Genomic DNA, 12,237 nt, shown 5'->3' with positions numbered 1-12,237 from the left:
TTACACACTCGCACACAGAGTTTGAACTTGGTGGTTAGATGGGGGTGGTGGAAGGGGTGCTTAATAGAGTGAATCCAAAATACTATTTATATATATATATATATATATATTCTTTCTGTTTTCTGCTTTTTTCCTTTTTTCCTTTTTTTGTAGTACATATTTTTTGATTGGAAGAGAGAAAAAAAGGAGGAGGAAAAAGCAGGGTTCTTGTAGGTGTATCATGTTTGTCAGCTTTCATGATACCTCTAACATGCATTGGTGATAATAAGTTGTTGGGGGTGTGTGATTATTCAATGTGACCCAATGTGGGGAATGGTTTAAACCTCTTTCTTTCTCAACCCAAAAGAGATTTTACTTTTCTTTTCTCTCAGTAGCTTCTTTGTCATGAAATCATGTCATTTGACTGAGAAAAATAAACACACCTGCTACTGGCTAGATACCAATACCTGAACAGCTCCCCTGCCCTGTTCTCTGGGTTTAGAATCCATCATTTCACTCCATCAGAAACTTTCTTAATTTCTCTCTGAATGACCTTTTGCACTCTCCAATTGTAACTTGTAAAAGTTCATGCGCTTTAGGGAAAGCTTTCAAACAAAGGGTTCAGCTGGCTCTGCCTCTACATGCTTTAATTCAGTACTTTGGTTCATGGCATTGCAGCTAGCATTGCTCAGAGTAAAAATATACAGCTACCATTTCTAATGGTAGAGTCAGTAATTTGTGTATTTTATGTATATGTAAACTTAGTGTATGAGACATTAGGCAAATAGAGGTAAAAAGGTGAGCAATGGATGGGATTGTTTGCTGTGCTTTTGATGGACAGGCTCTTCTACTCAATCATAAGCATAGTGGCTGCACGCCTTCAGACCCCAACCCCACCTTTGTTAGAAACTTGAAGACACTAAGGCAAAGATTTTATTCCCAAAGCTTTATGGATATATTAACTTTTGGGATCATTATTTTATTTCTGGAACGTTTTTTCAAACATATGGTATGGATCTGCATCAGATTGCAAACTAGCCGTTTTGGATTTTCATTACAATGTGGCTTGTGTTTTGCTCTTTCATATCAGATTGTAAACTTCATGGATCGAGAGCTAGCTCTTCTCAATGTCGGAAGAGGTCTCAACTTCGATTATGCTAAATTATAACTCAACATTTTACCATTTATGATTTTGATTAAATATCATTTGGTGGGACAAATTCCCATGTTGTAATTACTATATCATAGGTAGGAGATTTAATTACTAGAGTTCAGCATAATGAGTTACTTTCTAACATTGTTGTAAAAGAATGTTAAAATCGATCATTGCGCATGTAATTGGATCATTACCAAAATTTAGAATTTGCACCATACTGATTAAACAAACAAATGTATGTAAATGAGGTCTAGCTTAGTGGAAATGGGCATTGACTTGCACCCAGTAGTCTCATGTTAGAACCGTCATGACACATTAGTAGTGTGTGTGTGAGAATCCCCCTCCTCTAGTGGTTTAGAGTACCGCTTATATAAAAAAAACATTGCATTCAACCCATGTCAATATTTGTTGGTCAAGGGTACAAACCACATCTCTATAGATTTGAAGATTTTAGCCTATCATGTTCTAGCCTCAAAATGGTTTGTTAAATTTTAGGACCACCCTCTATATTAATCTCCTAAACGAATCTTTCCCAACTGAAATTAGTATTTCCCCGTACTGAATCAATAGTTGAAAGGGATTGTGTTTTATAGAAGCTGCAGATGAACAAAAAAGGCATTCTGAGAAAAACAGAAAAAATTAAAATTAAATTTTTTTTTTAAATAAAATAAACAAACGACAAAAATTGAGCAAACCATAATTGTGTCCAATGCATGCCACGATAGCTTCAAACCTAAGCAGCATTACTGGGGGTGATGGTGCCACGTTTCATGTAGTAACTTGAGCATGCACTTTTCTATTGGCTAGCTTCCTTTCCATTCCATATCTTATATTTCAGCTTCTCACATAATTCAAAATCACAAATCTTCTGCATAAGTTTGCACAGAGAAGAAGAATCTCCAACTCTTCTGGGTGGCTTCAAAAATCATATAATTAATAGACTGAAACTAAAAGCTATTAATGGAAATGCCAGTGCTGATGAACTGGTTGAATCCAGAAAATTGGTTTTTGGCTCCTTGCGGAGCTCCCTAGGGAAGCCACATGCTCCAAGCCTCAGACTTGCAACAAATTTACAGGAACACTCTGCACTGAAAGACAAAAATTTGTAACAAACTTTCTGTAACCCCCACACTATCCACTTCTAGAGAGAGAGAGAGAGAGAGAGAGAGAGAAGCGTTTTATTATCAGTAAAGTAAGAACAATCTCCAAAGGCGTTTAGGTGTTTTTTGATAGTTCTATCATCTTTTGTGGAGGTAACAAGAGGGGAGAAACTCACAGGGATGGGGTGGCTGCCTTTTTCTTCACGGACAGGATGCAAGGCTCCGGTTCCAAGAGGTAGAGTCTTGAAGGAGCAGCGAGCGAGGCTGTATATAATCCATCGTTGCATCTTGATGCTGATTTGCTGGAGGGACGAAGATAAGTGATTCGAATTTTGGACTGAGCAAATTTTGATGAACGTATTTCATTTTGTTGCCTTTGAGCTACCTGCAAATAAGTCAATGATGCAAAGTAATGTAGTTGATGAGCTGGATGCAAATTTTACCCATCCATGCTTTACAAAAGTGCCATGATGTGGAGATTCTGCATATCCATGCTGCTAAATTTTTCTTTCCCCTGTTCTTCTTTCAATGTTCTTTGTGAATGGTTCTTTCTTGACAATATGATGGTTAAGTAATTATCCCCAACCAAACATGCCAGTTTCTAATACAGCATCTTTTTTTTCAACCAGACCATCAAATCATGCTTCTGAGAGCACCGATTTTGCAGACAACTTGACACAGGTGGACTTCCTTATATGATTGTTTTGGTACTCCTGAGATCTGATTCCCTTCCTATTTATGTTTTGGATGTTGATGCTTGAGCAGGATTTGTTGTTCAATGATATATGATTTGATTGGTTTGGGAACAGAGTAAATTCTTACTGTATCTGGTAATATTTTTATTTGAATACCAAAGTGAAATTGTGAAGACTAAAATGTGTAAGAAAACAGATCAAATACTACTAAAGGTATCTCTCACAAAGATTTCAATGTGGCTTCTAAGGAAACAATGACAACATTCAAAAAGTTTAAACAGGTTTGTTGTACATTGCGGTGAAGATCTTGCGTTAACGGAAAAGTGAAGACCATTGATGCAGTATCTTCTAGTTACAGAAGCAGACACCACATCAGACCGGTAATTCTAATCGACAATCAATTTTGTTGTATGTTGTGACACATCACACATCACACATCATTACTTTGGAAAAAAACTTCGAATTTCGATACATACGATGCATCCTTATAATATGTCCTTACATAGGTGGAGGGAAAAGAAGAAAGGAAGAAAGAAAGAATTAAAGAACCCTAGTCAGCCATTTATCTGTCAGTAATGTTGCACATTCAACAACATGGAAAAGTTCTCTCCTCTGGTCTTCTAGTCTCTAAATGCTAGCTAATCAACTATAATCTTCAAAATGAACAAGACCTAAACACTGATCACCCAAAGGAAGTACACACTACCCTAATACAGATTCCCTTTCATAAAATGAGAGCAGCATCCAACCACTCACAAAGAGTGTCAATTACAATGCACATATATTATATACATCCATGAGATGTTTAGCTTGTGATGCAACTGCTTGGTTTAAATGACCAGAAACATAAGAAACCACTAAGACAAATGCCAAAACTTCCCAAGGTCCAAGCTAGACGATAACGCTTCGATAAACTCAGAAGCAACCAATTATAACACAAAGGAAATTCAGTATGATTTTTATCAATTCAAACAATTAAAAAACACAAATTCTTCATCCAAATGCAGGTGACCAGTAAGATTTTCTTTCCTTTCTACATGCCTAGAGTATACCAAGTAGCAGGGTAACTCCAAACACCAGAGGCTTCAAGAAGCATTAAACAAGTGAGTACAGTGTACACTATTGAACAAAATCCACCGACTGCTGTGTGAGTGAAAGTGAGTTGTCAATCCCATTTTCAAGCTAAAGTGACGTAAACCAATACCAGGACTTGGACAATTGGCATTGACTGCACGAGATTGGTTCTTGCCTAGTCTCACCAAACTATACGTTACAGCGAAACCATAACTGAAATTTAGCATCAAAAGAAAAAAAACACTGATTTTAGCAGAAATGTAGCATCCAATGACTGCATATGAATCAAATTATCAAACAGAGTTTCAGAAAGATAATGAGCACTTTAAAACTACAATTAAAGTATAACAAGAAATGTTGGGAGCACTACATCTACATGCAGAAGGTAGTTGTACGCTACGCAATGAAGGTTGTACGTTGACACGAAAGCAAAATTTCCCCCTTTTCGAACTCTATCAACAGAATTTACAAAATTCCCAATTCATTTCACAAGCAAAAAGTGGCCTACGAAATCCAATTACAATTTCAACGCGCATGGACACAAATTACAGATACAAACCAAGACCATACAATACACAAGCTAAACATAAAGCTAAAAAGCAGTGAAATTTCTATCTTCTTCTTGAGTTGAGTTGAGTGTATGGTAAAATCACCGTGAGCGGAGGGTGTGGACTGCAGCAACCAATCAAGCTGAAACGCCGTTGTTGAGGTGGTGGGTGGCGGCGGCGGCGGGCTTGTTGATGGGCTGATTGGGGTCGATGATGGGCTGGGCTTGGTGGGCCGCTGTGGGCCTGGAGGAGGTGAGGAAAAGAGGGCGGCCGTCGTCATCGTTGATGGCGTGATTGTCGTCGTCGAAATCGGTGGTGTTGAGGTTGATGCAGGAGCAGCGTTCCAGTGAGGCGAAGAAGGCTGAGGCGACGTTGGTGCCCACACACGACAGCACGGACATGCAGTTGTTGCTCTCCATCGTTGGATCAAGTTGTTTGGACGGCTCGGATTGATTGAATATTAGTCTCAGTGAGAGAGAGAGAGAGAGAGACAATGGAGTTTTGGAAGCTGGAAATTGGAAATTGGAGTTGGAATTGGAATATGGGAATAGATTCCCCTCTTCCTTTTTATGCTAAGTTTATTGGTGGGATGTTATTTTTTTTTTCATAGAGAGGAGAATCATATTCAATTCATTTTCAGTAGGTCCATCTTGTGGAGTCTGGTGGCATCTAATCACTTTCATATTTGATTATTTTTAGGTTCCTATTTTCTCAACTGTGCTGTAGGCCCTTGACCAACCCTCAAACCAAATACGAATGAGATTTTGAGCATGCATTTAGCATCGATGTATTTAAATAAAATTTAATTACTTAATTAATATAATGAATTTTAATTAGTATACGGTCAATATAATTGTATTAGACAAAATCTCCCACTTTTGCACCTTATTATTATTGTAACTTTTCCATCTCTGTCTCCCCTTCCATCGCCCCCCACCTGCACCTTTTCTCTTCCTCTATTTCCTGTGTTTGCTTAATTCCAAAGATAACCAATCACTTCTGCTTCCTTATATCTGCAACTAACATCTTATTATCTGTAACAAACTCACGCCAATCTTCCTCCTTTCCCCGTCAAATCCCCTTTTCTCCATTCTTCTTCTACGCTTTTGCAATATCAAACCCATAATCAAATTGCACAAATCACAAAACAAATTAAATCAAGCCCACAAATAGAAAATAAATTAAATCAAACTCAAGAAGATATTAAATCAAGCTTTAGAAATAGGCATTTGACGCATGTAGCTTAAATTTAGATTTGGCATGGTCTACAAGAAAATAGCACGTTGCCACAACCACATCAAATTTGTGTCTATAAAATTGGTGAGATTTGTAATCTATATATAAAGCAAAAGGTAGAAAATGATGAAACATTCAAAATACTAGAAATTGTCATTGGTTAATTCAAACATTAAGAATTGAAATTATTAATTAAATGAAGATAATATGGCAAATTCACATTTTTATATTAAAAAATTAAAAATAAAAACAAAATCAAATAATAAGTCATACTTTTATGAAACATAACTACCCATGTTATCTTTTTTTAATACTAAAAATAAAATAAAAAATAAAAAATAAAACCAATTGGCACACGCTCGGCTAGTTTGGATTAAATTTAACAAACGACATGTTCAGAATTTAAATTATAGGGACTGAAGTAGAATTTGACTAAAATACCACCAACCTTTAGAAATTAATGAAAACTTGAAAGTAGAATTTGAATATCACCAACCTTTAGAATATAATAAATAAAAAAGTATAATAGTTTCAGACTTTTCAAAGCATAAAAACAGTCGGAGACATGGACTCCGAGCGACTCGTAATCGATCCGTCTGCTATGGGCCGGAATGGTGGAGAAGGGCTGAAGGAGACGAAGGTGAAACCCTAATTTCTACGTTTGGTTACTTAGAAAGTGTACGAAACGGAAATAAAATTGAATTCTTCAATAATATATAGGTTTCTTTGGTTCTATGTGAGTGTTTAGTGAGTTACACAATTAGGTTTTCTTCTTCTTTTTTAAGCAATAAAAATAAGTACTTTGTTAGGTTTCTAAAGCCCTCGACTCTGGATTTTGTTTGATGGATGAACAATCGCAGGCAAAAACAAGAGAAACTTAGATTTTTATGGGATTATATTAATAGAAATTATATTCTAATTCCAGAACTTTTTGGTGTATAGATTTGTGGGCTTCTGATCTAAATTAATTCTTTTGTTTTATTAGGTACCAATACCAAAGAAGAGAATGAGATTGTTGGCGGAATTTGAAGAAGAATTTGAAGGAAGAGATGGAAAGCTGGTTTCTGCTTATGGTACCGTACACCAATTTATCTTATTTATTAATCTTATTATTTTCTCATGGCAATTTACTGACTACTGGCCCTGGTTTAGGTTAGAAATGTGTATGAATTACTGTTTAATTTTATTTAATGATCTCTTTCCCTGTATATGCATTCCCATATGACCTGAGTGTGTTCAAGACATTAATAAGTTGTTTGGTTGGCCTTCTCTCTTATACTTTCTAACAGTTAAATGAGCATTGGTTGGATTAATTTCAAGTGATTTGTATTGATGCTATGTTTTCAGTAATTTGGAAAGCCTTCAAAGAGAGGACCTAAGGACCCAAGACATACATGAGTTCGCCAAGATTGAGTCAAAGTTGAGATCTGAGCATGACAATGAGCAAACCGAAGATGGCATGTCTAATTCAACAGTGGCTGGTCTTGCTCCTCAAGAACTTGTTCCCATTGACCCTGTTCGTCTTGATGGGAAGAACTACACGATCTGGGCGCGGCGAATGGAGTTTTTCCTCAAGGAATTAAAAGTTGAATATGTACTCTATGAGCCATGCCCTGGCATTATGCTAGGATCTGAAGCAACTACTGAAGAAATTGCTGAATCGAAGGCTGCTGAAGAGAAATGGATCAAGGATGACTTTATGTGCCTTCGCACCATCTTGAACTATCTATGTGATGATCTCCTCCATCGGTACGCAAAGAGAAAGAAAACTACAACTGCTAAACAACTGTGGGACGATCTAAAATTAATGTTCGCAACAAAGAGATCTCTGGTTAGAAAGTACGTGGAATTTCAGATGGTTGATGAGAAGACAGTTGTGGAGCAAGTTCAAGAATTCAATCGCATTTTCGATGACGTTGTGGCTTCTGGAATGACGTTGAGTGAGAAATTTCATGTCTCTGCCATCTTAGCCAAGCTCCCTGCCTCTTGGAAGTACTCAAACATCAAGTCATTGACGGGGAAGGAGAAGGCGTACGTTGACTTTAGAAGTGTTGATGGATAGTTTGAGGGTTGAAGAAGAGTACGTTTGCCTATGAACACATCGGAGGTTTTTTTTTTTGTTTTTATTCCATGTAAGAAATTATTACAGTTTTTAGTTTATTTTATCAAAGACAAACAAATTAGCAAACAACATGACTGGAATTTCTAAAATTTAAAGTATGGAGATGGAAGGAGGAGACGAAGGTGAAACCCTAATTCCTATCTTTGGTTACTCTCTTTTTTAGTTCCGTTCTATGTGAGTTGTTTATTGAAGTGCACTAGTTAGTGACTTTGTCTTTGCCTTTAGGAAATTACAAATCATTTGGACACTCAAATCAGTATATAGAAGCCATAACAGCAATTCATGTCCGGGGGACCGAACCCTAGCTTTTATACGGTGAAGATCTCTCAGTTCCTTGCCTATAAAGGAATCCTCAAAGTCTATCCTTATCACCTCTTGTATCCATAACCTAATATAATAGGTATTCCATCTTGATATAGAACTTATCTTTATATACAAGTAATAACCGGTTAGTTGAGTTCTTGTTTTCCTTGTATTCTTGGTTATCTAAGACTTCTAAATAGATGCAAGCTCAACTAGAGTTCTTACAGATCCGTCTTGATATTCAAAAGAATCTGAACTTGGACAACCCATATTTCACAAAATCAAAAACAACAAAGAGATATGGAACAATGATGACTCCTTGCGTTTTCATACAATCTTGAACCATCTATCTGATAATGATCTCTCCCTTCATTACTCAAAGAGGAGTAAGAAAACAATTGCTAAGCGACTGTGGCGTGAGCTAAATTCGAGGTTTGGAGGACGCAAATCTCGGGTTCGAAAGGACATGGAATGTCATTTGCTCGAAGAAAAACCGATGGTGAAGCAAGTTGAAGAAATGAATTCAAGGTTCAAAGATCTGCTTTCTTTTCACAAAATGGCGACATATGAGGAATTCCTTGTTAATCAGTGATATAGATCTCTCTTGAAGGTTGAATTAACTATAATCAAAAGTAAGGAAAGGAAACTAGTAGTTTTTTTAGCTTGGACATGTTTTATTTTAAAATTGATTACTCTTTTTATATTCAATTGTTCTGACTATTTATTTTAATAATAACATATATTTGTAATCACCTACTGAATAACAGATATTGGATAAAAGAATAATAACTGTCACAAAAAGTGAAAATCTCAAGATTTACCCCCTTTTTTATTTTTTTTATTTTTATAAAAGGCTATAGATGTGAAGACCCGTATTTTAAAATATATATAAATATATATATTGGTGTATTTTAAAATATATATAAATATATATTGGTTATATTTATATATGTAATTATCTTGGTACATGTAAATATTGTTGTTATGGTACATATATGTAAATATTGTTGTTATACTTTTATACTAATTATTATGAATATTATTATAATAATACTTATATATTTCTATGTTTATGATAATATTTAGTTTATTTGGTTTGTTATCCATGTGCCGTTCACTAATCCTATTCCATTTACAACACCTCTTGCATGAGAATGTTTTTTGGTAAAAATCTAAAAGACTAAGTGCCCGTTTGGCATTGCTTATTTGGAGTAATAAGTGATTTTTTAAAAATTTTGAGAAGCTCAACCTGTTTGGTAAACTGTGAGAAAATCACTTATTGTTAAAAATTGCTGCGAGAGAAAGCTATAAAAGAAAGCAGCTAATGAGGTGCTTTCATTTTCTGATTATGCAGGAATCAGTTTCGAAGAGGCGCTGGGTTTAATGATTATGTAGCAATCATTTTCTGATTATGCATAAAATCAATACCAACAACACTTTTAACAAAAATTTTACCAAACACCAAACTGCTTTCTCTCACAGCTGATTTCTCTCACAGCAAATCTGACAGCGATTATTTTCACAGCACAGCAATGCCAAACTGGCCCTAAGGGGAACGGAGTTTAGATAGAGTTGAATGTTTAGATAACATGTGGCAGTTTTTCCTTACTTGGTTTTTGACGTGCAAATCATTTAAGCTAAATTTTTATTGTTTGCAATTTACTATTTCACTTTGCCTTACAAGTGTCATTATTTATGATGACTAATCCTTTTGTAAGCATGAGCTAGTGAAACTTGGAGCAAAAGTTTTATCTGTTAAGCCACATATCCCTTCACCAATTAAAATCAACTAGTTGCCGCCTTTTAACTACTATAAATAGGAACCATTTGCTTTGATTGTTTGAACGACATACATGGTAGTGCATGTTAGAACAAGAAAGTGATAGAAAGAAGAAAGAAGAGGAAAAATATTTAGTGTTGGTAGAACAAGAGAGACTTTGGAGGAACTCAAGGTGTTGGATTGTAGAGTTATCTTACATTGGAATCAAGGTAGGGGGTTTCTTAGGGACCTTTTTGTAGAGATTGATCTAATTAAATTTCGTGAGCATTATATTATGACTGGTACTGTTTGATTTACGTTCTTTGTATTGGGTGTTTACGTAATCTTAACTGTTTCAACAATGTGGGCATGATTATATGTACATTGGTGATATTTAAATGATCACATTGTTTTTATGAGATATGTGAACAAAAGAACTATATAACGTCATGGAAATTATTTGGAGTTCTTGGGTTGAGAAAATAATGGTGGAAAAAAAGAGGGTAATGGGAATGGCCTTTTGTATAGTTGAGTCTAACTCTTGGCAGGTACCAGGTCTCAGGGATCCCACAGTGCACATGGTTTTTATTGGGTGATTCGGGACTGACAAAAGGGAGTTAGACAAGATGACTAACAAAATGGGAATTATGGGATGATTGAAATGGGTGTTAGTTCATATAAATGGGCATTCGAAACTAAGTGGTATAAGCATGGTATGGGACGTGGAGGTCTGCTTGTCCAGTTATATAAATTAACGGGATTAGATGAAGAGCATTCATGCATTGTTATTAATAATGTGAAATTTGGCTGCGTAATTATTTGTCACTTAATTTAATTATATCAATTTACCGTGAAAAGGTTTATGTCCCAACTGAGCTGTGGTTTGGCTCACCCCCTAATAGATTTTGCAGGTACCGAATTTGAAATCTAGAGCTTGTGATGATTTTGGTTTGTCTATAGAGTGTGTTATAGCTTGTGGATAAATAATGAGCTACTCTTTAGTGAACTCTCGAGTCGTTCTAACTTGTAAAATAATGTAAAAAATTTAAGGTTTCAGATGTTGTCATTTCCGTGTTTCCATTGAATATTCTATGAGAAATATTTATTTTATGTATTTAAATGTTTTCTTCACATTTTGGTTATAGTTTTTATTAAATTCTATAATTCAGGTGTGAATCATGTCTTAACCCATGGTTTTGTAAATCCAAGGGTTGGGATGTGACAATAGAATATTATTATATCAATATAAATAAAGAGTATAAATGACACAAATTGTAAAGACTCATTCCAATAACAACATGGGAGATATGGGTAAAACTTCTCCAATGACCTAAGTCAGCCGAAAAGCTGAAACTATCCAGAGAGAATCACTCTCAAAAATAATTTTTCTATAACCCCTTTCAACGGCCATAATTTCCCCGAATCTAGTCCAATAATTAGTCTAAAATTAATTGAGTACACTTTACTACTAAACTATTTATTGAATTATTAATTTACCCTAATATACATTAACCAAAAAGAATATATTGAATTGTAAAACAAACGTAATTTTAATACATGCTCTCCATATTCAACCCTAAGTACACCCTCAGAGTGTTTGGATATATAAAAAATAGTCAAAAACTTGGTATTTGAATGACACACTCCAAATGCCACGTTTGGATACCTTAAACAAGGAATGTTAAGCTGTTTTTGCATATTGTCTATTTGATGTTAACAGAAATTCTTCTCTTTGAATAGTCTTGGCTGGTTAATAACATTAAATTAATATGATCAGAAATTCCAGACTAGAGCCTTCCATTGCTTTTGAGTTTTAAGTGTGGTTGATGATTTGTCCAAATATTTCTATACCTTGAATAAATTTTTTATTTGAGCTTTGGTTAGCCATCCTTGGTTTCGCTATAAAATAAATAAATTCATTCTTTCGTTTCGAGTCTTTCAGCACCTTATTAGCAAACACACAGATTGAAGAAAATTGGGCTAGCTGCCTCTGGCCATGTTGTCTTATATAATCTCCTGCTTTTATGTTATATATATGATCACTATACAATTTTATTTCACTTTTCTGCAATTGGTTCTGATTTTGCCCTGGCTTTGTGTGAGAAGCTCGATGTTTCCCATTTTGACCATGGCCTTGGCAAAGTGCTTGAAGAATGCAGAGGTGTGTTGTTTTGCAAAAGGTCTGCAGCAAGGTGAGTTTGGTGGTTTGATAGTGTTCGGCAATTAGCGATCTCGAATGAGTTTGGTGTTGTGTGATAGTGTATT

At 35.4% G+C, this 12,237-nt stretch overlaps 1 protein-coding gene across 1 annotated transcript; it reads left to right on the top strand.

Moving 5' to 3' along the window:
• The first annotated feature begins 6,332 nt into the window (after positions 1 to 6,332).
• On the top strand, positions 6,333 to 7,862 carry LOC117620163. Its single transcript, XM_034350293.1, has 3 exons — positions 6,333 to 6,428; positions 6,774 to 6,861; positions 7,136 to 7,862. Exon 3 carries the CDS (start codon positions 7,248 to 7,250, stop codon positions 7,848 to 7,850), a length of 603 nt encoding a protein of 200 aa, XP_034206184.1. The 5' UTR covers positions 6,333 to 6,428; positions 6,774 to 6,861; positions 7,136 to 7,247; the 3' UTR covers positions 7,851 to 7,862.
• The last annotated feature ends 4,375 nt before the right edge of the window (positions 7,863 to 12,237 follow it).

The sequence above is a fragment of the Prunus dulcis genome, chromosome 2 (assembly GCF_902201215.1).
Source record: "Prunus dulcis chromosome 2, ALMONDv2, whole genome shotgun sequence".
Taxonomy (NCBI): domain Eukaryota; kingdom Viridiplantae; phylum Streptophyta; class Magnoliopsida; order Rosales; family Rosaceae; genus Prunus; species Prunus dulcis.
The sequence above is the reverse complement of the archived record's forward strand: the minus strand, read 5'-3'. Positions and strand labels throughout refer to the sequence as shown.

Coding starts and splice junctions, on each gene's coding strand:
- LOC117620163 (XM_034350293.1), top strand. CDS start 7,248: ATGTCTAATTCAACAGTGGCTGGTCTTGCTCCTCAAGAACTTGTTCCC.